General features: G+C 53.9%; 1 protein-coding gene across 1 annotated transcript; it reads left to right on the top strand.

Annotated features, from left to right (window-relative positions):
- Positions 1-413: 413 nt before the first annotated feature.
- On the top strand, positions 414-24,322 carry LOC116943362 (hippocampus abundant transcript 1 protein-like). Its single transcript, XM_032956200.2, has 12 exons — positions 414-604; positions 8,711-8,806; positions 9,822-9,884; positions 11,943-12,070; positions 13,784-13,898; positions 14,736-14,954; positions 16,094-16,207; positions 17,281-17,352; positions 17,709-17,821; positions 18,748-18,845; positions 20,989-21,152; positions 21,690-24,322. Exons 1-12 carry the CDS (start codon positions 518-520, stop codon positions 22,035-22,037), a joined length of 1,617 nt encoding a protein of 538 aa, XP_032812091.2. The 5' UTR covers positions 414-517; the 3' UTR covers positions 22,038-24,322.
- Positions 24,323-26,285: the final 1,963 nt, after the last annotated feature.

Here is a 26,285-nt window from a genome sequence, read left to right as displayed (position 1 = left end):
TACACGTGCCCTTATAAACGTTAAACCGCTTATAAGTACGCATGTCAATTAAATCGTCGTTGGGAGTTATACAGCTGGTGGTGCAGTCATCTCAGTCACTGTGCTCCGACCGCGCGCGATGACGCGTCGACGTCATCGCGCGCTGGCGGGACCCGTCGACGTCATCGCGCGCTGGCCGGACGCGTCGACATCATCGCGCGCTGGCGGGACGCGTCGACGTCACCGCGCGCTGGCGGGACGCGTCGACGTCATCGCGCGCTGGCGGGACGCGTCGACGTCATCGCGCGCTGGCGGGGCGCGTCCACGCCTGCGCGCGATGACGTCGGCGCGTTCCGTTGTCGACGCGTCACACCAGCGCGCGTATGACGTCGCGCGTTCCGACCGTGCGTTTCTAAGGTTCCCCTCTCCCCCGATCCACCGCCCCCCCCCACCACACCTCCCACCCCCCCCCTCTCAACTCGCCATCGCCACTACGATGTGGAGGTAAATAAGGTGACGAGCGAGGAGGGCATCCGCGATGTTGCAGTCGAACAAGAAGAAGAAGCAGCGACTCAACCGGAGCGTGATGCTCGCCAAGAAGCTCATCATCAAGGACGGCGGCACGGTGAGGCTCTTTCGTCGTTTTAATTTTTTTGTTTAAAAAAATGAAGAGCGGGACGGTTTTGTTGTTGTTGTTGCTGTTGTTGTTGTTGCTCCCCCCGGAGCATTTTCCCCTGCCCGTCCGTTCGTTCGCCGCCGCAGTCGTCGTCGTCGTCGAGTCCGGCTTCTTGGGCCTCCGTCGATGCGGCCTCGGTCTTTCCTAGCGCGGCTCTTCTGGGTCGAGGTGCGCGGCGAGCCGGGGCCAACGGGGAGAGGAGGGGGGGGGGAGGAGGCCCACAGCTTGGAACCCGCAGACGTCGGGAATCGTCGGGCAGTCCTTAGTGGAGGTGTTTGGAAAGACGCTGTGAATAAATGTAAACACGATTATAACAACAACAGCCTCAGAGAGAGAGATATTTCTGTCAAATTTTCTCCTCCCACACAACTCGGGAGCAACTTTGTTTTGAGGCGAGGGGGGAAGGGAGGGAGGGAGTCTCTCTGTTTAGTCTGAGTCGACCTAGACGAGGTGCTGAGGGAGTGATTCCATACGACTTGTGAGGAGGTACACACGCGCCTGTCAACCCCCTTATCAGTGCCGACCTTATTGCAGATCAACTAAAACCTTAGTGGTCACCCCGTGCCCTTATAACCATCAACGTCAACACTACTATACACTACTATACACTACACTATACACTACACTACTATACACTACTATACACTACACTACTATACACTACACTACTATACACTACACTACTATACACTCCACTACTATACACTACACTACTATACACTACACTACTATATACTACTATACACTACACTATACACTACTATACACTACACTATACACTACTATACACTACACTACTATACACTACACTACTATACACCACTACTATACACTACACTACTATACACTACACTACTATACACTACACTACTATACACTACACTACTATACACTACACTACTATACACTACACTACTATACACTACACAATACACTACACTACTATAGACTACACTACTATACACTACACTACTATAGACTACACTACTATACACTACACTACTATACACTACACTATACACTACTATACACTACACTACTATACACTACACTATACACTACTATACACTACACTACTATACACTACACTATACACTACTATACACTACACTACTATACACTACACTATACACTACTATACACTACACTACTATACACTACACTATACACTACTATACACTACACTATACACTACTATACACTACACTACTATACACTACACTACTATACACTACACTACTATACACTACACTACTATACACTACACTACTATACACCACTACTATACACTACACTACTATACACTACACTACTATATACTACTATACACTACACTACTATACACTACACTACTATACACTATACTACTATACACTATACCACTATACACTACACTACTATACACTACACTACTATACACCACACTACTATAGACTACACTAATATACACGTCAGGATTCATTCCACTATACACACTACACTATACACACTACACTATACTGTACACTACTACACACCTGTCAACCCCTTATCACTATACACTACACTACCTTACTACAGACCAACCCAGACCGTATTGGTCACCCCGTGCCCCTTATAAATCTCGACGTTCAGCCTACAAAGTTCCATCACAAGGAGAGAAACACAAACACACAGACACAAAAAAATGTTCTTGCCCGAATTGAAACGTCTGTAACGCTGCCGTGTGGACCTGAAAACTCAATTTCCCTGTACAAGACTACAGAGTAAACCGTGTGGGTTGACACGATATGGGTAACGAGGTCTTATTTCACGTCTTAATCGACCTCAAGGAAGTACAGCCGACACTAAATTTTTTATGCTGAGTGGACCCCAGATGAGTGCGGGGGGGGGAAGGGGAAGTTCTTAACCAGATGCTTATTTCAGGCTGAATAGACCTAGAGGAGGCCTTCACCGAGCGAGGACATCCGAGAGGAGTTGCTGCTCGCTGGATTTGACATTTTTCAGCCGAGTTGACCTGCAAGCGGTGTAGCCAATCATCCACTTCGCAGGGTAGTCGACGGTGGTTGCTCGTACAAAGAGACTCGTCCCCCGCCCTGGGAATGTGGAGTTGCCACCACCGCTTAGCGAACCGGTCGGCTTCCGCATTTTGCAAACAAAAATTGAAATACCTCCGTGGACAACAAGAAAGAACGGACGTTGTTTGACAGCTGTTGTACAGAGCAGTGAGAATACTATCGGCTCCGCACACTATTTTTTATTTATTGTTGCACGTGCATGCTGGCGGTCGTTTCTCTCGGTCAATGGCCACAATTGTACACGAGGCCAAAGCGAGTGTCAACATTCGTGAACCAGAACGCTGTGGGTGCTAGGATGCATGGGTAAATGACATACAGTGAGGGAAAAAAGTATTTGATCCCCTGATGATTTTGTACGTTTGCCCACTGACAAGGAAATGATCAGTCTGTCATTTTAATGGTAGGTTTGTTTGAACAGTGAGAGGCAGAATAACAACAACAGAAATCCAGAAAAACGCATGTCAAAAATGTTATAAATTGATTTGTATTTTAATGAAGGAAATACGTATTTGACCCCCTCTCAATCATAAAGATTTCTGGCTCCAAGGTGTCTTTTATACAGGTAACGAGCTGAGATTAGGATCACACTCTTAAAGGGAGTGCTCCTAATCTCAGCTTGTTACCTGTATAAAAGACACCTGTCCACAGAAGCAATCAATCAATCAAATTCCAAACTCTCCACCATGGCTAAGACCAAAGAGCTCTCCAAGGATGTCAGGGACAAGATTGTAGACCTACACAAGGCTGGAATGGGCTGCAAGACCATTGCCAAGCAGCTTGGTGAGAAGGTGACAACAAGTTGGTGCGATTATTCGCAAATGGAACAAACACAAAAGAATGGTCAATCTCCCTCGGCCTGGGGCTCCATGCAAGATCTCACCTCGTGGAGTTGCAATGATCATGAGAACGGTGAGGAATCAGCCCAGAACGACACGGGAGAATCTTGTCAATTCTTGGTGACCATAGTCACCAAGAAAACAATTGGTAACACACTACGCCGTGAAAGACTGAAATCCTGCAGCACCCGCAAGGTTCCCCTGCTCAAGAAAGCACATATACATGCCCTCTGAAGTTTGCCAGTGAACATCTGAATGATTCAGAGGACAACTGGGTGAAAGTGTTGTGGTCAGATGAGACCAAAATTGAGCTCGTTGGCATCAACTAAACTCGCCGTGTTTGGAGGAGGAGGAATGCTGCCTATGACCCCAAGAACACCATCCCCACCGTCAAACATGGAGGTGGAAACATTATGCTTTGGGGGTGTTTTTCTGCTAAGGGGACAGGACAACTTCACCGCATCAAAAGGACGATGGACGGGGCCATGTACCGTCAAATTTGGGTGAGAAACCTCCTTCCCTCAGCCAGGGCATTGAAAATGGGTCGTTGATGGGTATTCCAGCATGACAATGACCCAAAACACACGGCCAAGGCAACAAAGGAGTGGCTTAAGAAGAAGCACATTAAGGTCCTGGAGTGGCCTAGCCAGTCTCCAGACCTTAATCCCATAGAAAATCTGTGGAGGGAGCTGAAGGTTCGAGTTGCCAAACGTCAGCCTTGAAACCTTAATGACTTGGAGAAGATCTGCAAAGAGGAGTGGGACAAACTCCCTCCTGAGATGTGGTCAAACTTGGTGGCCAACTACAAGAAACGCCTGACCTCTGTGATTGCCAACAAGGGTTTTGCCACCAAGTACTAAGTCATGTTTTGCAGAGGGGTCAAATACTTATTTCCCTCATTAAAATGCAAATCAATTTATAACATTTTTGACATGCGTTTTTCTGGATTTTTTGTTGTTATTCTGTCTCTTACTGTTCAAATAAACCTACCATTAAAATTATAGACTGATCATTTATTTGTCAGTGGGCAAACGTACAAAATCAGCAGGGGATGAAATATTTTTTTCCCTCACTGTACCGTGTCAACTCGTACGGTTTACCCCGTATTCTTGTACAGGGAAATTTGGTTTTCAGGTCCATACTGCGGCATTACAGCCTGCTGTATATTTGGAGTTTGCGTGTTTCTCTACACGTGGTCATGTGGATTTTACTCCGGGGTCCTGTTTTTCCCCCTCCAAATTTACATTAAACGTCACGCGTTTAAGAGTGTTTGGCCCGCTATAAATTCCCACATGATGATGATGATAAGCCCACTTCGTTGAGCTATCATTTGTGATAGCCAGGTCGCTTCTGAAAAAGAGCTATAGAGCTCGTTGGGCCCTTAACCTGGGTAAATAAGAAAAAAATGCTTAGATTTTTTTATTGTTTAAATGAGAAAATACATTTCTTGTGGAATGTAGTTGAGGTGGTTCCCACTGGAACTTTACCGGGCAGCCTTGTCTCGTAGTGTAGTAGTGTATCTTCCAGTATCTTACAGTGTAGTAATGTATCGTAGTGTATCGTGTAATTAGTGCTAGTCTGTCGCCAGGGAAAGGGAGGTGAGGACCACCACTACTCAACATGCTGCTGCCACTGCGACTCTCACCAGGGCAAGCGGACTGAGAAAGGGAACGAACGAATTTCCCGTGGTGTCAAAAATATTGTGTCCGTGTGGCGCTTCATATGCCGGGCCTGTCGCTTCGTCCAGTGGTGGATATTTCCTCGTGCACTTTTGCCGGGGGCGGGCCCAAATATCGCGATAATTTTACGATAGTTTCTGTGACAGTGGAAGCTCGGTAAATATTGGCTCGGCTTCAATAAACCGGCCAGGTGGCTCGCAAACGGAAGGTTGCGAGTTCAAATCCTGGAGAGGGAGGGACGGAGGGAGGTTTACTTGCTCCTCCATCATTCCCCTCCCAGGGTCGATAAAAATTAGTACGGCACCACTTTTCGGGGGAAGTCCACAATGCCTGCCCCATGAATAGACTCACGTCCCGCATTGCCACAGGAGCACTGTGGCAATGCCCATTTTTAGCAAAATTGCCCAATGACAACGGCCGACAGACGCAGAAATGCCATTTTACCGGCTTATTTATTAGGATGTTGGAACGTTTCGACCGGCTATCTGTGACGTTACGTTTGTGGCGATTCAGCGACACTCCTACGATCCCGTGTGTCTTATCGTCCGCTTCGCAAAGCATCGTTATACCCGTGATTTATTGTTGTTAAACGATTGCATTGAATTGCTGACACTATTCCTGAAATAGGTTCAGTCAATAAGTGAAAATTGACAATCACATCCTCGAAGACACTACTCGTATAACCATCAGCTCACTGACTCACTCTCCCAGTCACCCACTCAGCACTGGTGCAACCATCAACTCCCTCACTCACCCAGTCACCCACCGACTCAACATTGGTGCAGCCATCAACTGCATCAGAACATCAGCAACGGTCCAATGTGCACATCTCCTTAATGAATGGAAAATTAAAGCAAGCCACAGTAATGCGGTTGTGGCCATGCAACTCCAAACTATTGACCGTACAGTAAACCCGTAGAGACTTACGGAGATACAGAGACCCATAGAGAGCCAACGAGACAAACAGAGATTCATAGACGTGCATTAAAGACAAGCCACAGTATTGCGGCTTTGTCCATGCAACCCAAACTATGGACCATTTCGGAACCCATGTAGTCTGAACTTTTTCAACGTAGGAGGAATAGCACTTTTGAATATAATTAATCGTAAAATAAACCATTAATCTTTTTAATTTACCAGGTAAGGCCCACTGAGCTGTATAGCTGTTTTTCTGAAGCGACCTGGCTATCACAAATGATAGCTCAACGAAGTGTGGCTTATCATCATCTCACGTGGAAATGTATTGCAGCCAAATCCTCTAAAACTCGTGATGTTGATTCTAAATGTGGAGGGAAAAACCGGACGACACGGAGAAAAATCCATGCGACCACCACGGGGAGAGAGACACGCAAACTCCAAATAGACAGCAGGTGTCAGGGGTTGGGATCGAACCCACGACCACCTGTATACCTGGCGAGGTAGTTAACATCTCGCCACGTGCGTCTCACGACCATTGTGCACCTCTTGAAATACTGAGTATATTTGGAGTTTGGTGTCTCTCACTCATCATTATCATGGTGGCTAGGAGATGTTAACTACCTCGTCTTGTATGGAGGGGGTCGTTCCAGGTGCGATCCCAACCCTGATGCTTGCTATATATTTGGAGTTTGTGGTGTCTGTCTCTCTCCCCGCGGTGTTTGCGTGGATTTTTCTTCCGGCGCTCCGGTTTTTCTCTCCACATTTCGAATCGACGTCACGCGTTTAGAGTATTTGGCTGCTATACATTTCCATGTGATAACGATAAGCCCACTTCGTTGTGGCTACCATTTGTGGGCAGATTGCTTCTGAAAAAGAGCTACTATATATAGCTCAGTGGGGCCTTGCCTAACAATATAAAAAATAGTTTAAAATAGTAAAAATAGTCGAGGTCGGAACACTTATGTATGGCGTCGCTGGTTAGCTGAGGAGGCATGGCTGAGCCCCACTTACGAGTGGCTGGGATTGGCCGAAATTGGTGCCACCGCGTGCACAGGGTAAGCGTACCGTTAGTCAACATGTTAACGTCAGTCGAAACCCATGGGTGTCCTATGGGAGGCGAAACGTTAACCGAAGAACCGTTAACCCGATGTCACCGTTAACCGAGGGAATACTGTATAGCCTATAACAGACTGTTTCGGCAAATTATGTTGGCGAGCGCCGATTAAGGCTGGCACACGAGGGGGTGGGCGGCCAGTACTACGTCCAGCCGCTTTTGCCTCCCCAATGCTGATGTTGAGATTATTAAAAGAACAATTTTGTCTGCTGTAAATGTCAAAATGATGGGCCACTTAGTTGCGCTATCATTTTGTGATAGCCAGGTCGCTTCTGAAACATAAGTGAATGCCTTAGTGGGCTTGGCCTGGTTGGATGGGGATGGTTTTAGTGTTGTGTTTGTCTTTGTTTGGGTGATTTGTTTACCTATCCTGTACTTTGCACCCCTATCACGTGTCTATGTACTGTTTGTTTGTTATAACGTTCTTACCCCATGCCCCTTCTGGACATCTGAGAAAAAGCGCTTTATAAGCTCATTGGATTCCTCCAGTATAAATAAGTATTCTGATGATGATACAAACAACACCATTTTAAGGCCGAGGTACTAATGTTAAGCTTGATGAACGTTCAAAGAGTACACCTGTAATACGTCGTGAGAATTTTATTGTTTTATATTTTTATTATTTTATTAATTCCCTTCTACGTGACTTTACCGAAAGAACCAAGAATATGAATCCCTGCAGTCACTAAAGCTTTAAATCAAAATTTACACCTGTAATGTTACGTAAAACATGTTCCTAAATTTATTTCAAAACAGAGTGTATGCATGCGTTCGTGTCAATAGAGGTCAGTTTGAAAATTTGTTAAAAGTTAAATGCAATAATCCTACGTGATTTGATGAAATAAATATAATTAAAACTAAACAATTTTTGATTTACTGAGCTCTTTTTCAGAAGCAACGTGACCATCAAATGATGGCACAACGACGTGGCTTATCATCACGTGGACCCGCACACAGAGACCCATAGAAACCCATAGAAACCCATAGACTCATCACACAGAGACCCATAGAAACCCATAGACTCATCACACAGACCTATACAAACCCATACACTCATCACACCAGAGACCCTTGGACTCGCACACTGCATCATGTGCTTTCAGATGCGCTTCTGCCATATGGAAGTAGTATTTATCGCGTGACGGTCTAGCCTCCGCCTCTCTGTCTGTGTGTGCGTGGGGAGCGGTAGCGGTTAGCGTGCTGCGCTCACGGCCAACATCGGTGTGTAAAAACATCGCCACTGGGGAGACAAAGGCGGCCGGGCGTGGTGCTTACCACCCACCCCCTCGTGTGCCGTGCCGGCCTTCATAGGTGCTACTCGCTAACAGCACTTGCCCCTACAACAGTCTGTTAAGATTACACGGGGGATCTTTGTCTTTTGTGCGCGTGCGTGTGTGTGTGTGTGTGTGCGTGTGTGTGTGTGTGCGCGTTGCGTGCGTGTGTGCATTTAGCCCCAGGGGTTTGGACAGCCGAGTGTGTACCACGCTGTCATCGTCATCTTCCTTGAGTTCTTCGCATGGGGCCTCCTCACGGCCCCCACGCTCACGGTGAGACGGCCCTCCCCTCCTCGGCCGTGTTGTCATCATCGTCGTTGTTGTCATCATCATCGTTGACGTCGTTGTCGTTATCATTGTCGTCATCGTTGTCGACGTCATCATCATCATCACCATAGTGGTTGTCACTGCCATCGCTGTTAAGCTTACCAGTACCTGCAGTCGGGCTACTACCGCCGTCATCGCTGCCATCACTGACAGCACCGTTATTGTCGTCTGTTGTTATTGGCATCATTGCCATCGTCATCCGCATCATCGCTATCACTACCATCACCATTGGCAGTGTCATCAACTGAATGTCACTGCCGCCACCATCGCTGCTGTCGCTAACAGCAGCGTCACTGTCACTGCTATCATCGACATCTTTGCCATCATCATCATCAGCAGTCTCACTACAACCGCCATCAGCAGCAGCACCATCTCTTCGATCACTGCTGCCATCGTCACGCTCGTCTTAACGCCATCATCGTCACCATCATCATCGCCATCACTGGCACTACCAACCTCAGTACCACTGGTCACCGCTATTACCGCACCACTACCGCCATAATAAAATAGCATAATTAATTAACAATATCCCGGTACTGAACGCTGTCACGCTAAAATACTATCAGCAATGTTATCACCATCGGCGACATCAGCACCACGGTATATTCCATCGTCCGCGGCATGGTTGAGATCACCGCTACCGCTGTAAAACCTCCACCGTCACCACCGTCGTAGAATACCATCACTCGCTAATGTCAACTACCCCCGCCACCATCCGCATTCATCACCGACACTGCTACCGTCACCACCACAACGCCACCTGCATCAACGCCACCACCAAAACTACCACCACCATCTGTATAATCAACAACGCCATTGCCGCCGCCACCACCACCACCACCTTTGTCACTGTCGCATAAGTGGGATTCCACAGCGGGTTGTGAAATCATCGAAACCCATTCCTCACCACAGTTTGGCTGTGGCTTCGGCCGCCTTGTTGGGTCGTTGTGTCTTTCTGAAGGTTCTTCACGAGACATTCCCGCAGCACACATTCCTCATGAACGGGCTCATACAGGGCGTGAAGGTACGCACACGCACGCTTGAACACGCACACCTCAACAGACGGGCACGCTTGAACACGCATGCACGCTTGAATACACATGCTTGAACATGCACGCACGCATGAACATGCACGCACGCATGAACATGCACGAAAACACGCACACACGTTTGAACGTGCATGAACACGCATGCTTGAACACGCATGCTTGAACACGAATGCTTGAACACGCAAGTCTGAACATCCACACCTGACCGCACGCACGCACGCGTAGGTGCGCTCGTGCGTGCGTGCGTGCGTGCCAGCCACGGCTGTTGACGCAAGGTTATGAAGGATTTTGCACGCTTACTGGGCGGGCGGGAGGGGGCGGTGGGCGTTGCTTCAGCGTCCCCGGGCATGTCACAGCGCGCTTTGCACCACGTCTCGCCTCATCTCAACCGTTCCAATGGCCGGTTGTGGTTTGTGTTATTGTTTAGGCCTAGGGCGATCCCCACTGCCCGCCCCCCCCCCACACCACCCCCGCCACCGATGGCAGCTGACCATGCGTGGCACAAGCGTCGGTTACCCTCCCATGTGACGTCGAGCTTTTGATCCTTTTGCAAATCGCGAGTTTCATTTCCCATTGTGGGGGAATGAGAAACAAAAAGCCCGTCGAGCTGAAAAGCTCTTTCTCAAATAGGCGGTGGGCTCGGCTGGGCGGACAACATCGAAGCATTGCGCATCTGCGGATTTAAACAAACGAAAAACGTAATCGTAGCGATTTATAAGAACGTTACTTTTGCACTTGCGTTCGACATCGTATTATCCTCGTCTGTTTACATAGTACAGTGACTCTTCGACTTACGAACATTCGACTTACGAACTTTCAGAGATACGAACAAACCTGGTCCGTACGTTCAGTTGCCTGTTCGGATCGAGAGTCGTAAGTTCAACCGCCGCGCAACAGATGGCGGTCGTGGCATCTACAGCTGCAGAACGTGAAGAACCAGTGGCATCTACATCTGCAGAATGTGAAGAACCAGTGGCATCTACATCTGCAGAACGTGAAGAACCAGTGGCATCTACAGCTGCAGAACGTGAAGAACCAGTGGCATCTCCATCTGAATAATGTGAAGAACCAGTAGCATCTACATCTAAATAATGTGAAGAACCAGTGGCATCTACATCTACAGAACGTGAAGAACCAGTGGCATCTACATCTACAGAGCATGAAGAACCAGTGGCATCTACATCTGCAGAACGTCAAGAACCAGTGGCATCTACATCTGCAGAACGTCAAGAACCAGTGGCATCTACATCTACAGGATGTGAAGAACCAGTGGCATCTACATCTACAGAACGTGAAGAACCAGTGGGATCTACATCTACAGATCGTGAAGACCCAGTGGCATCTACATCTGCAGGAGATTATACAACTTGTAAAGCTATCCCCCCATGTTTAGTGTACACGCCGTACAACGCGTTTGGAATCGACGGGAGTAAAATCGGACTTACGAACAAATCGACTGAGGAACAGACCTCTGGAACCGAACTCGTTCGTCAGTAGAGGAGTCCCTGTACTGTAGTACAATAGTCACCATTAACGTATATTGCCCATAGACCAACGTCACACCATAGACCTACATTGCCCTGAGACTTACATTGCCTGCCCATAGAGTAACGTTGCCCATAGAGTAACATTGCCCATAGAGTAACATTGCCCATAGAGTAACGTTGCCCATAGAGTAACGTTGCCCATAGAGTAACATTGCCCATAGAGTAGCATTGCCCATAGAGTAACGTTGCCCATAGAGTAACATTGCCCGCTTGACTCGTATATCCTTGTCCTTTTACTTAATTTTATCTGGACAATCAACGTCCCTGCAACTCCGTGTGCATCACTGCCTCACCTCCCCTCTCTCCCTCCACCGTGACCCCCCCCCCCCTCTCTCCCTCCCGTGTGCCTCACCTCTCCCTCCCCCATGGCCCCCCCTCTCCTCTCTCCCTCCACTGTGATCCCCACCCTCTCCCTCCCCCGTGCCCCCCCTCACCTCTCTCCCTCCCCCCATGACCCCCCCCCCCCCCACAAATCGCCCACCCTAGGGGCTGCTGTCGTTCCTGAGCGCCCCTCTGATAGGGGCCCTGTCGGACGTGTGGGGCCGCAAGTCCTTCCTGCTGCTCACCGTCTTCTTCACCTGCGCCCCAATCCCTCTCATGAGGATTAGCCCCTGGTACGATACTCGCACACAAAGACACACAAAGACAAAGATCAAAGATCCCCCATATAGCCTTAACAGACTGTAGGGGCAAGTGCTGTTAGCGAGCAGCACCTATGAAGGCCGGTAACGGTACACGAGGGGGTGGGTGGCCAGCACCACGCCCGACCGCCTTTGTCTCCCTAGCGGCGATGTTTACACACCGCACCAGGTACTCATTTGAGGCTGAGTCGACCTAGGGGAGGCCCAGGACCAGTTCAGATAATCGTCACTGGTGTTGGCCGTGAGCGGGAATCGAACCCGGGTCGCCAGGTTCATAGCGCAGCGCGCTTACCGCTACACTATCGCTCCCCACGCACACACACGCACGCGCACGCCCTATCGCACGGCATTATGCATGGCATACAAGCAACCCTATATACACACACGCGCACACACCCCATACGCACAGCATACATACATCTTACATACACCTTATATGCACGGTATACGCGCGGCATACGCACAGCATGCACACGGCATACGCACAGCATACACATCCTATATACACACACACACCTTATAGGCACAGCATACATGTACCCTATACACACATGCACACCCTGTATGCACAGAATTATGCACAGCATGCATGCCCGCTATACACATGCGCACAACCTATACGCACGGCATTATACACAGCATACACGCACCCTATACACACACACACTATACACACAGCATACACACGGCATACGCACAGCATACACACCCTATACGCTTAGCATACGCACAGCATACACATCCTATACGCACAGCGTACCCACAGCATACACAGCATACACACTGCATATCCCCATCATATGCACAGTATACACACACACTATACGAACAGCATACACACTGCAAACCCCCATCATACGCACAGCATACACACTGCAAACCCCCATCATACGCACAGCATACACACACACACACTATACGCACAGCATACACACTGCAAACCCACATCATACGCACAGCATACACACACACTATATGCACAGCACACACACTGCAAACCCCCATACGCACAGCATACACACTGCAAACCCCCATCATACGCACAGCATACACACACACTATACGCACAGCATACACACACACTATACGCACAGCATCCACACTGCAAACCCCCATCATACGCACAGCATACACACACACTATACGCACAGCATACACACACTATACGCACAGCATACACACTGCAAACCTCCATCATACGCACAGCATATACACACACACTATACGCACAGCATACACACTGCAAACCCACATCATACGCACAGCATATACACACACACACTATACACACAGCATACACACACTATACGCACAGCATACACACACACTATACGCACAGCATACACACACACTATACGCACAGCATACACACACACACTATACGCACAGCATACACACACACTATACGCACAGCATACACACACACACATTATACGCACAGCATACACACACACACACATTATACGCACAGCATACACACACACACACACTATACGCACAGCATACACACACACTATACGCACAGCATACACACACACACACACTATACGCACAGCATACACACACACACACACTATACGCACAGCATACACACACACACTATACGCACAGCACACACACACACACTATACGCACAGCATAGAGAGACACGCGCGTGTGCGGTGCCCGTGGTGCCCGGTTGCACAGGTGGTACTTTGCCGTGATCTCCATCTCCGGGATCTTCTCGGTCACCTTCTCCGTGGTGTTCGCCTACGTGGCCGACGTCACGGCCGAGCACGAGCGCAGCACCGCGTACGGCCTGGTGAGACGCGCCCGCTCGCTCGCTCGCCTGCCCGCGTTACGAAGACAAAGATCCCCCGTGTAGCCCTAACAGACTGTTGGGGCAAGTTTTGTGAGCGAGCAGCACCTACGGAGGCCGGAACAGCAACATGACGGGGCTGGGTGGCCAGCACCACGCCCGGCCGCCTTTGTCTCCCTAGTGGCGATGTTCTTACGCGACGCGCCAGGTACTCATTTGAGGCTGAGTCGACCTAGGGGGGGGGGAGGCCAGGACCGGGTCAGATAATCATCCCTGTGGGCCGTGAGCGGGAATTGACCTCGGGTCGCCGGGTTTGTAGCGCAGTGCCATAAACCGCGCTACACTACCGCTCCCAACAAGCGCACCAATACCAGTAGCCGCCATTCGACACAAAGTGACAGGGACATCACCACGGTGCCTGTGCCAGGCCAGGTGCACTTTGAGGCTGTCACGTGAAGTGTTGAAGGCTCGCTGCTGGCAGGAGGTCACGGGACAGACACACGCGCAGACACATGTAATAAGATGGACAGCACTCTAACGTACGCCCCCCCCCACCCATCCCTCCACCCACATCTCCACCCACCTCCCCACCCACTGACCCAACCACCACTGACCCAACCACCCACTCACCCAAACCCAACCAAATCCACCTTCCGACTCAAACCCATCCACTCCTCTACCTCCTCCGCCCACCAACTCACCCAACCACCCACTGACCCACCCATCTACGCATTGAAACCCACCCAAACCCACCTACTCGCCCACATCCACATAAACCCACCCACACCCACCCACACCCACCCACCCACACAAACCCACCCACACACACCCCAAACCCAGGTGTCGGCGACGTTTGCGGCGAGCCTGGTGACGAGCCCGGCGATCGGCGCGTACCTGAGCGAGGTGTACGGCGACGGGCTGGTGGTGGCGCTGGCCACCGCCGTGGCGCTGCTGGACATCGCCTTCGTGCTCGCCGCGGTGCCCGAGTCTCTGCCCGAGAAGATGCGGCCCGCCTCGTGGGGTGCCCCCATCTCTTGGGAGCAGGCCGACCCCTTCGCGGTGAGGCCCCCGGGGTCCTGGGCCGAGCTGGGCCCGGCCGGAGTGAGCCCAGGCCACCGCGGCCAGAAATGATTTTTAAAATGTCCGTTTTCTCGCAATGCGATTTTGAAATGGTGCGTTTATTCTCAATTATTTTTGTTACGCAAGCGCCATTGTCGAAATAACAGTGCTCCGGCGTGTTGGGTGGCGGGGGGGAGGATGGGGGGGGGGGTGGAGGAGGGGGGCATGTGAATGAGCGGGTGAGTGAACGAGCGAGTGAGCTGTTCGGTGAGTGGGTGAGCTGTGCGGTGAGTGAGCGAGCTGCTCAGTGAGTGGGCGAGCTGCTCGGTGAGTGAGCGAGCTGTGCGGTGAGTGAGCGAGCTGCTCGGTGAGTGGGCAAGCTGCTCGGTGAGTGGGCGAGCTGTTCGGTGAGTGGGCGAGCTGCTCGGTGAGTGGGCGAGCTGTTCAGTGAGTGAGCGAGCTGTGCGGTGAGTGAGCGAGCTGTGCGGTGAGTGAGCGAGCTGCTCGGTGAGTGGGCGAGCTGCTCGGTGAGCGGGCGAGCTGTTCAGTGAGCGAGCAAGCTGTTTGGTGAGTGGGCAAGCTGTTTGGTGAGTGGGCGAGCTGTTCGGTGAGTGAGCGAGCTGTTCGGTGAGTGGGCGAGCTGTTCGGTGAGTGGGCGAGCTGTTCGGTGAGTGGGCGAGCTGCTCGGTGAGTGGGCGAGCTGTTCGGTGAGTGGGCGAGCTGTTCGGTGAGTGAGCGAGCTGTTCGGTGAGTGGGCGAGCTGTTCGGTGAGTGGGCGAGCTGCTCGGTGAGTGAGCGAGCTGTTCGGTGAGTGGGCGAGCTGTTCGGGGAGCGGGCGAGCTGTTCGGTGAGCGGGCGAGCTGTTCGGTGAGCGGGCGAGCTGTTCGGTGAGCGGGCGAGCTGTTCGGTGAGTGGGCGAGCTGTTCGGTGAGCGGGTGAGCTGTTCGGTGAGTGGGCGAGCTGTTCGGTGAGCGGGCGAGCTGTTCGGTGAGTGTGCGAGCTGTTCGGTGAGTGGGCGAGCTGTTCGGCGAGCGGGCGAGCTGTTCGGCGAGCGGGCGAGCTGCCCGGTGAGTGGGCGAGCTGCCCGGTGAGTGGGCGAGAGAGCGACTGACCTGTGTGTGTGTGTGTGTGGTCTCTAGTCCCTGCGCAAGGTCGGCCAGGACTCGACCGTGCTGCTCATCTGCATCACGGTGCTGCTCTCCTACCTGCCCGAGGCCGGCCAGTACTCCAGCTTCTTCCTCTACCTGCGGCAGGTGAGGCACGCTCGCTCGCTTGGGGGGGTGCCTCCGCTCACAATTCCGGCATATCGCCGGCGAAACGTGGTACATTCTGCCCTCCCGTAACGCCGCGTGTGGTTTTAATGACGCGAATTGGATGCAGAACGCGATTGAGTGTGATTAGTGGAACACGTTTGTTTAAAAAAAAAAAAAAACGCGGATGCGAATTGGATACAGTAACCGCGATCGAGCGAACGGATCCACTACGTCGCGCGAGTTAGGAATGATCGGTTCGTAACGGCTGTTCCCATGCGTGGCATCGGGATGTTGCTGGATCCTTCTAGACGCCACCCCACGCCCGCCTCGGTCTCTGTTCGGCGCCCGCGTCACGCACTTCACGCATTATCGCGTACCGCGCTTTGCCCCCTACGTTATATACTTATTATTATTATAACGCGATTTTTCCATAACGCCGTGGTGTTCTTCAGGAACGCAACACTACTTCCGCCGCGTTATGGGAGGGGAACAGTGCTGTGGTCCAATTGCCAATGTTGTGGTGGGTTTTACTCTCCCAACACACGACCGGTTAGTGCTGAACTAGGAACGACCTGGCACGATTTTGTTTACGTGACAAACCCCCGTCACCGGTTGGCTTTGTCGGGTGGTGGTGGCGGCAGGTTTAACCACGCGTTTATAGATACGCGATCTAACCCCAGACTGATGGGATCTCTAGACACTAGACTGATTGATGGGTCCCTGATGGGATCTCTAGACAATAGACTGATTGATGGGTCCCTGATGGGATCTCTAGACAATAGACTGACTGACTGACTGACCGGTCTCCGATTGGGTCTTGACGGGTTGTTGTGCCCTTTGTGTGTGCGTGTGTGCGCGCTTGTGTGTGTGCTTGTGTGTGTGTGCGCGTGTGCGCGCGCGCGTGTGTGCGTGTGTGCTTGCGTGTGTGCTTGTGTGTGTGCTTGTGTGCGTGTGTGTGTGCTTGTGTGCGTGTGTGTGCTTGCGTGTGTGCTTGTGTGCGTGTGTGCGTGCTTGTGTGCTTGTGTGTGTGCTTGTGTGCTTGTGTGTGTGTGTGTGCGTGCGCGCGTGTGCAGGTGATGAAGTTCTCCTCCGAAAGCGTTGCCGCGTTCATTGCCGTGCTGGGCATCCTGTCCATCATCGCTCAGGTGGGACAGCAGCCTGCGTGTCCTCCGTGTGCCTCCGTGTGTCCCCCCGCGTGTCCCCCGCGTGTCCCCCGCGTGTCCTCCGCGTGTCCTCCGCGTGTCCCACTGTGTCGCACTGTGTCGCAGTGTGTCCCCGTGTATCCCACTCTTTTTTTTTCCCGCGTGCGTTCCTGTCCAACGCTGTACATCTCGATGTGTCCCCGTCCGTGCCCGTTGTGCGTCTGTGCTGATCCCCCTGTGCTGATCCCCCTGTGTCCCCCTGTTCCCCGCGTGTTCGCCGCGCGTTCCCCGTGCCTCCGTGCTGATTGCCGATACCCCTGTCTTCCCACGTGTGTCCCCGCGCATCCCTGCGCGTCTAGACGCTGGTGCTCAGCGCCCTGATGCGCTCCATCGGGAACAAGAACACCATTCTGCTTGGCCTCGTCTTCCAGATGGTGCAGCTCACGTGCTACGGCTTCGGCTCCCAGCCCTGGTGCGTGCGTGCGCGCGTGTGGAGGAGGCTCGTGAAGGATGCCACTACTGGGCAGTTGGAGACGGTCACTTTTTACAACAATAACAACAACAACGGGAGGGCAGAGGAGCGACGCTGCTCACAACAACGTGCGGAGCGCCGGGCGGATAAAATGCAGCAAGTTGGCACAGTAGGGGGGTACAGCCGGTGGTGCGTCTACCGGTCATCTCAGTCGGCCACCCCCATGGCACCTGCTGGGTGTGTCCCGTGACCTCCTGCCAGCAGCGAGCCTTTGACACTTCACATGGCCTCAAAGTGCACCTAGCCTGGCACAGGCGCCGTGTTGATGTCCCTGTGACGTTGTGGCGAATGGCGGCTATTGGTGTGCGTGTTTGGGAGCGGTAGTTTAGCGTGCTGCGCTACAAACCCGGTGACCCAAGTTCGATTCACGCTCAGCGGGCCAACACCAAAACCGGCGACGATTGTCTGAAGCGGTCCTGGGTCATCCCCTAGGTCAACTCGGCCACAAATGAGTATCTGGTGCGATGCGTAAATGTCGCCACCTGGGGGAGACAAAGGCGGCCGGGCGCGATGCTGGTCACCCAGCCCCCTCGTGTGCCGCCGTGCCGGCCTTTGTAGGCGTTGCTCCTCGCTAACAGCACTTGCCCCGATCAGTCTGTTGAGGCCACACGGGGGCAGGCACCTTTGTCTTTGTTTTGCGTGTGCGTGTTTGTGCGGAGGAGGCCTCTGCGGGAGGACACTCTCTTGAAGGCCTTTGTTGAGCTATCAGTTGTAGCCAGGCCGCCTCAGTAGTGTGGGACCTTACCTGGTGAAATAAAAAATAGTTGAGTTTGTGAAGAGCTGAGTCTTCACACCACTGGCGCCCAAACGGTCTGTTAAAGGCTACACTTGGGGCGTGGGTTGCCCCTTTGCCTTTGTGTTGCCAGGATGACGTGGGCGTCCGGCGCTGTGGCCGCCATGTCCAGCATCACCTTCCCGGCCGTGTCGGCGCTGGTGTCGCGAAACGCCGACGCCGACCAACAAGGCGAGGAACGCTCGCACGCGCTCGCGCGCCCGTGCGAGCACACGCACGCACTCGCGCACGCGCTCACATACTCGCGCACGCGCTCGCTCATGCACTTGCACGCACTCGCGCACGCACTCACTCGCTCATGCACTTGCACACACTCACACACTCACCCATTCACTCACTCACGCACTCAAGCACTCACTCATGCACTTGCTCGCTCACTCATGCACTTGCACTCACTCGCACACTCACTTATTCACTCACTCACGCACGCACTCAAGCACTCACTCACTCATGCACTTGCTCGCTCACTCATGCACTTGCACTCACTCGCACACTCACCCATTCACTCACTCACGCACGCACTCACGCAAGCACTCACTCACTCATGCACTTGCTCGCTCATGCACTTGCACGCACTCGCACACTCACCCATTCACTCACTCGCGCACGAAAGCGTAACGACAACAACGGCGGTTCGCCACCGACATCACGACCGCGGCGCCTGTGCCAGGCCCAGGCGCACTTCGATGGCGTCTCTGTGAAGCGTCGAAGGCTCTCGCTTGCTGGCTGGCAGGAGGTCTCGGGAGAGAGCCACCAGGTGCCTTGTGGGGTTGACCGACTGAGATGACCGGCGGATGCACCAGCTGTGCTCCCCGCTGTGCCAGGCTAGGTGCAGGAGGTCTCGGGAGAGAGCCACCAGGTGCCTTGTGGGGTTGACCGACTGAGATGACCGGCGGATGCACCAGCTGTGCTCCCCGCTGTGCCAGGCTAGGTGCAGGAGGTCACGGGAGAGAGCCACCAGGTGCCCGTGGGGTTGACCGACTGAGATGACCGGCGGATGCACCAGCTGCGCTCCCCACCCGCTGTGCCACAACGCGCACGAGACAAAGATCCCCCGTGTAGATGAACACGTAGCAGGAGGCTTTTGCGACCAATAATAACCAGAATCAAGTTTTTTACGGGTTCGAGCGTGTAAATATAATCGCGAGCGAAATGTCACGGTCCTCAAGTTGTAAATGTTGTGTTGGGTTTACTCTCCAACACACAGCTGGTGAGTGCTGAACTAGTCACGAATTGGCCACGTTTAGTGACACACCCCACCTTGCTTGATTGGCTGTTGTCGGTTGGTGGTGGCAGGTTCAACGACACACATTGACGCGGTCTAACCCAACAAAAACCTTGATTATGGATCCGCCCCCCCTCACCGTGTAGCCTTAATAGCCTCTTGGGGCAAGTGCTTCTGTTAGCGAGTAGCTGCAGCACCTTTGAAGGAGACAAAGACAAAGATCCCCCGTGTAGCCTCTAACAGACTGTTGTGGCAAGTGCTTCTGTTAGCGAGTAGCAGCAGCGCCTTTGAAGGAGACGGACAAAGATCCCCCGTGTAGCCTCTAACAGACTGTCGGGGCAAGTGCTGTTAGCGAGTAGCAGCAGCGCCTTTGAAGGAGACAAAGACAAAGATCCCCCGTGTAGCCTCTAATAGACTGTTGGGGCAAGTGCCGTTAGCGAGTAGCAGAACCTAACAAAGGCTTAGAGCGATTTAATTTTTTTCGAATTCTGTAAAAAAAAAAGTCAGTATATCAAGAGACGCACAATGCAACGTGAGTACGAGACGATGGTGGGTCCTTAATAAACAACGTCGCAAAGCAGTCCCTTAGAGAGCCGCGTGCTCGGAGACGCACGTGGCGAGATGTTAACTACCTCGCCTGGTATACAGGAGGTCGTGGGGTCGATCCAGACCCTGACAATACCGCCTGTATATTTGGAGTCTCCGTGTCTCTCATCATCATCACGGTGGCTAGGAGATGTTAACTACCTCGCCTGGTATATGTCGTAGGTCGTGGGGTCGATCCCAACCCCTGACAATACCTCCTGTATATTTGGAGTCTGCGTGTCTCTCTCGCTCTCTCCCCGTGGTCATGTGGATTTTTCTTCCCGGGATACTCCAGTTTTTCCTCCTCCACGTCTAGAATCGACGTCGCGCGTCTTCGAGTAATTCGGCTGCAGCTGTGAACTTCCCGCGCGATGATGACGATGACGATGATGACAAGCCACTTGATTGAGCTGTCATTTGTGATAGCAGCTCGGTAGGGCCTTACCTGGTGGTGATTAAACAACAACCGGCCCCCCGTGCCCCTCTCCCGTCACGCTGCCACAGGCGTGGTGCAGGGCATGGTGACGGGGATCCGGGGGCTGTGCAACGGGCTGGGCCCAGCGCTCTACGGCTTCATCTTCTACCTCTTCCACGTGGAGCTCAACGAGGTGCCGGCGGGGGGAAACGCCGACCCCAGCAGGGCGGACGTGCCCGCCGCCACCGACAGGGTGAGTGGGTGGGTGGGTGGTGGTGGTGGTGGCGGTGATGGTGGTTGGTGGTTGGTGATAATGGTGGCGGTGACGGTGATGGTGGTTGGTGGTGGTGACGGTGGTGGTGATTGTGGTTGGTGGTGGTGACGGTGATGATGGTGACAGTGATGGTGGTTGGTGGTGGTGATGGTGGTTGGTGGTGGTGACGGTGGTGGTGATTGTGGTTGGTGGTGACTGTGATGGTGGTTGGTGACAGTGATGGTGGTTGGTGGTTGGTGACGGTGGTTGGTGGTGGTGACGGTGGTGGTGATTGTGGTTGGTGGTGGTGACAGTGATGATGGTGGTTGGTGACGGTGACGGTGGTTGGTGGTGGTGGTGATGGCAGCGGCGGTTGGTGGCGACGACGACGATGATGATGTCTGCAGTGTTGTCACTGTCGTTGCCTGTTACATTGCGTTCGCTTCGGGTGGCTCAGCGGAGAGGCGCGCGAGCGGCTTGCGATGGGATGGTCGCGAGGTCACATCCCGCTCGCCCCCTTGCCCCCCCCCCCCCCAGACCATCATCCCAGGCCCCCCGTTCCTGTTCGGCGCTTGCTCCGTGCTACTGGCGCTGCTGGTGGCGCTCTTCATACCCGAGAGGCCGGCGGGATCCGGGGCGCAGGCCGGAGGCGGCGTCGGCCACCACCGGCGCCACCACCACCACCACCACCAACAACACCACGGACTCCTGCACCACCACCACCAGCAGCAGCAGCAGCAGCACCAGCAGCCGCAACACCATCAGCAGCAGCAGCAGCACCACCAGCACGCGGGGGAGATGGCGCTGGGCCACTCGGAGGAGGACACGCACTCCCCCCTGGCGACGGAGGGCGAGGAGCCGCTGCTGCAAGACAGCTCCGTGTGAACGCTGGCGCGCCGAACGCTCTTTGACCAATGGACGGTGGGGGTTGGCGTCGCAGGGGGATGGGGGGGGGTTGGGGGGGGTGGAGGTCAAACGGGGTCGGCAAAATTTTCGGGAAAAAATTCCAGCGCCGGACTTCCGTCGTCCGCGCACGCTCAAGCTGCCATTTTCGTGCAACGGATTGTTATCGGATCGTCGGATCCACCCGTGTGGAGTTTTGAGTGTTGTTGTCCCATCTCCGCCCCCCCCCCCCCCCCGTATGTGTGGTGCGTGTTCATAGTCCTGGTTTGTTTTGGTCTCGCGCGAATTTACAACAACAACGACAACAAAAATCTCTCGTGTAGACTCGACGAATTGGCCAAAACGTCCCGACGTAGGCCAGAGCCCCCCCCCCTCCCCTGTGTAAGTAATAATAAAAACAACACAGTCTTGAATGTCACAGTGCGGATTTCTGTGGTAATTAAACGACATAACAACATGAATAAATAACGAGACTAAAAATATGCCAGTCTTCTTAGCAGATCGCCAAACCAGGAGATGTTCTGACAGTCTCCGCGCGCCCGCGCGCGTGGACCCGCTAACCTCTGGCTGGCCACCGCGGTTCTACCGTCGCTCCGATACCACGACCACCACCACCACCACGGCGGTCGGCGGCGGCGGCGGCAGCAGCAGCAGCAGCTAAGGCTTCTCGCGCGACGCGAGAAACGACTGGCGCCGAGACGTGTCGATCTTTTTTTATTCCGCAGCCACGCTCTTGCCGTCGCGCCCGGTCGCAAATCCCACCGTGACGGAACGTGTGACGGTGACGGTGGTGGCGGCAGCGGTGGTGATGATGATGATGGCGGCGGCGGCGGCCTCCTCCAAGAGAAAGGGCCGATGCCGGCCGATTTAACCCCCTTCGGTCGACGGAGTTTAAAAAAAACAAAAACGTGGCCCAGGCCCAGTGGAATGATTTCCCAGAACCTGCGTATTCTTTCCGGCTCGTAGTTTTTTTATTTGACATGTCTCTTTGACGTTGGCGCGCCGCACGTCGAGAGCGAGAGCGAGCGAGCCTGCGTGCCTGCGTGCGTGCCTGTCCATGTGTGTGCCCCCCGTGTGCCCGTCCGCCCACCGCCGCCGCCGCCGCCGCTAAGGTTTACACTTTGTTACGCGGGTGGACAATTCCAGAGCGAAGGTGCACACGTGTGTTTTGGCAGGCCGCACCGTGCGTGCGAGTTGGTGTGCGCGTGAGCACGGGCCGACCTGGCGGGTCGGTTGGTTTGTGGGTGGCGGGGAAGGATGGTGCGCATGTGTGGCGAGCGGTGGTGCAGCGGTTAGCGCGCCGCGCTACGAACCTGGCATAGACCCGATTTTCTCGATTCCCGCTCGCGGCCACCACCGGTCCTGGGCCTCCCCTAGGTCGACTCGGCCCTCGAATGGGTACCTGGGTGCGGCGTGTAAAAACATCGTCACCTTTGGAGACAAAGGCGGTCGGGCGTGCGTGGTTGCTGGCCACCCACCGCCTTCCGTGCCGGCGGCCTTCCGTAGGTACTGCCGCTCGCTTACCAGCACTTGCCCCGACAGTCTGTTAAAGCCTGTACGGGGGGTGGGGGGGAACTTTTGTCTTTGTGTGCGTGCTGCGTGAACCCGGGGGGTGGGGGTGGTGGTGGGGGGTGGTTGCTTGCAGTGCGATCGTCGCACGGGGCGGCAGCACCGGCGAGTCCGCGCGACGTTGTGGGTGCCCTTCTCTTTTTGGTCTCCAGGAACGTCGTGCGGCTTCAAATGTGTTACGCTTTTTTTTTTTCCTCCGTCGTGGGTAGGTTGTGCACGTGTGTGCGGCTCGTGCGTGCGGGTGGCTCGTGCGGGTGGCTCGTGCGGGTGGCTCGTGCGGGTGGCTCGTGCGGGTGGCTCGTGCGGGTGGCTCGTGCGGGTGGCTCGTGCGGGTGGCTCGTGCGGGTGGCTCGTGCGGGTGGCTCGTGCGGGTGGCTCGTGCGGGTGGCTCGTGCGGGTGGCTCGTGCGGGTGGCTCGTGCGGGTGGCTCGTGCGGGTGGCTCGTGCGGGTGGCTCGTGCGGGTGGCTCGTGCGGGTGGCTCGTGCGTGCGGCTCGTGCGTGCGGCTCGTGCGTGCGGCTCACGCGTGCGTGCGGGTGCCTCGTGCGGGTGGCTCGTGCGTCCGCGCGGGAGGCGCGCGAGGGAGCCCGTCCGTTCACGGAACGCGATCGGAAACTCGAGTCGGCACAGAGAGAAAGTGAACGTATAAATTAATCGCATTTCCTCCCCGTGTTTAAAATAAAACTTGAAAGAAAGAAATTGCGTGTAAAGAAATACAAAAGCAAATCCCAAATATTTTTTTGTTGCTTAAAAAATATCTATATAGAGTTTGTTTGTTTTGACTTTCGTTTAACTTCTATTTTGTCGGTGTAATCTGGGCCCTGCATGTTGGTGGCTTATTCTTTATTTGGACTTCAGGAGTTGTGGGGGTGGGGGGCGGAGGGTGGGGGGCGGAGGGTGGGGGAATCCGATGAGCTGCGAAGCTTTTGTTCACAGATGTCTGGGAGGTCCAGAAACGTGCACCAAAGATCTCCCTCCGCCGGTGTAGCCTTGGCAGACTGTTGGGGCAAGTGCTGCCGGCCGCCTTTGTCTCCCCCAGTCGGCGATGTTTACTGCACGCCGCACCAGGTGCTCATTTAAGGCTGAGTCGACCTTGGGGAAGAGGCCCAGGACCGGTTCACAAAATCGCCACCGGCTTTGGCCGTGAGCGGGAATCGAACTCGGGTCTACGCCGGGTTCGTAGTGCAGCGTAGCGCTAACCGCTTTGCCACCCGCCGACCCACCGACCACCCCTTCCATCCGCGATCGAACCCTCGACCTCCTGCGTACCAGGCGAGGTAGTTAACATCTCCTAGCCACCACGGCGCCTCCCCCCTTAAGAGGGGCTGGGTAGGCGGTGAATTTGAGACTTTACTTGGCGCGCGAGGAATATTTTTGCGTTGAACGTGGAAAACTGGGAACAAAACACGTGAATGTGATTGTGTGTGTGTGCCCATGTTCGTTTATACAAGGGGGGTAACAGCTGGTGGTGCATCTACCGGTCATCTCGGTCAGCCAACCCATGGCACCTGGCGGGTCTGGCCTCCTGTCAGCAGCGAGCCTTCGACAATTCACGTGATAGCCGCAGTGCACCTGGCCTGGCACAGGTGCTGTTGGTGACCTGACCGGCACTTGCTAGCGAATGGCGTGTTTTGGTACTGCTTATGCAAGGTGACGCTTCTTCGTCCAGGTCGACTCATCGTTACACAAATTTATTGTCCCACCCCCGCCCGCCCGCACCCCTGATTAGCACGGTTGGCGACGTACGGTGCGAAAGAAGTTCCACATGTACCCGGTGTGGTGTGCAAACATCAGCACCGGGGAGACAAAGGCGGTTGGGCGTCTGGCTGGCCACACCACGCGCGCTTGTGTGCTCGCTGAACAGCAGCTTTGCCCCAACAGCCCGTGCAGGCTACACACGGGGCGAACTTTTCTCTCTGTACACGTGCCTATATTTGCATTGCGCTCGTGTGCGTGTGTGTATATATTGTGTGTGGTTGCTGAAGACTGGTACCAGCGGTGTCAAGATCGGGCCCGCTGGAGGAGGCTCGTGAAGGACGCTGCTACTGGTTCCGTTGCAGGCGGTCGCCCCCTCCAGCGACACTGGTGGGCGGCGGAGGAGCGACGCTCACAACAACGAGCGGAGCGCCGGGCGGATGAAACGCAGCGAGTTGGCACAGTAGTGGGGGTCGGGGGGTGGGCTGCAGCCGGTGCATCGGCCACTCATCTCAGTCGGTCAACCCATGGCACCTGCTGGGTCTGCCCCGTGACCTCCTGCCAGCAGCGAGCCTTCGACACTTCACGTGACGGCCTCAACGTGCACCTAGCCTGGCACAGGCGCCCTGTGCTGACGTCACCGTCACTTAGTTGGAATGGCTGCTCTTGGTGTATCATGCAGGAAAATGTACGTTTTGGATTTGTGTGTATTGGGTAATTGTGTTTTTTTTAACGTGTGTGTGTTTCTACAGGCTGTATGTAACGTATTTTACAATCGTGTGTGTGTGTATATAATAACACTCTCTATCATTGTATATGCGGCATTGTGTGTGTGTTGTGTACGTGCAGCATTGTGTGTGTTGTGTAGGTGCAGCATTGTGGTGTGTTGTGTACGTGCAGCATTGTGTGTGTGTGTTGTGTACATGCAGCATTGTGTGTGTGTGTTGTGTACGTGCAGCATTGTGTG

The sequence above is a fragment of the Petromyzon marinus genome, chromosome 1, assembly GCF_048934315.1.
Source record: "Petromyzon marinus isolate PM22_M1 ecotype Great Lakes invasive population chromosome 1, UKy_Petmar_22M1.pri1.0, whole genome shotgun sequence".
Taxonomy (NCBI): domain Eukaryota; kingdom Metazoa; phylum Chordata; class Hyperoartia; order Petromyzontiformes; family Petromyzontidae; genus Petromyzon; species Petromyzon marinus.
The sequence above is the reverse complement of the archived record's forward strand: the minus strand, read 5'-3'. Positions and strand labels throughout refer to the sequence as shown.

What these genes read in the sequence shown, in the direction of transcription:
- LOC116943362 (XM_032956200.2), top strand. Translation starts at nt 518, where the DNA reads ATGTTGCAGTCGAACAAGAAGAAGAAGCAGCGACTCAACCGGAGCGTG. An exon ending in TCATCAAGGACGGCGGCACG is followed by an intron (nt 605 to 8,710) that starts GTGAGGCTCTTT and finishes GTGTGCATTTAG; the next exon opens with CCCCAGGGGTTTGGACAGCC. An exon ending in GGCTCATACAGGGCGTGAAG is followed by an intron (nt 9,885 to 11,942) that starts GTACGCACACGC and finishes CGCCCACCCTAG; the next exon opens with GGGCTGCTGTCGTTCCTGAG.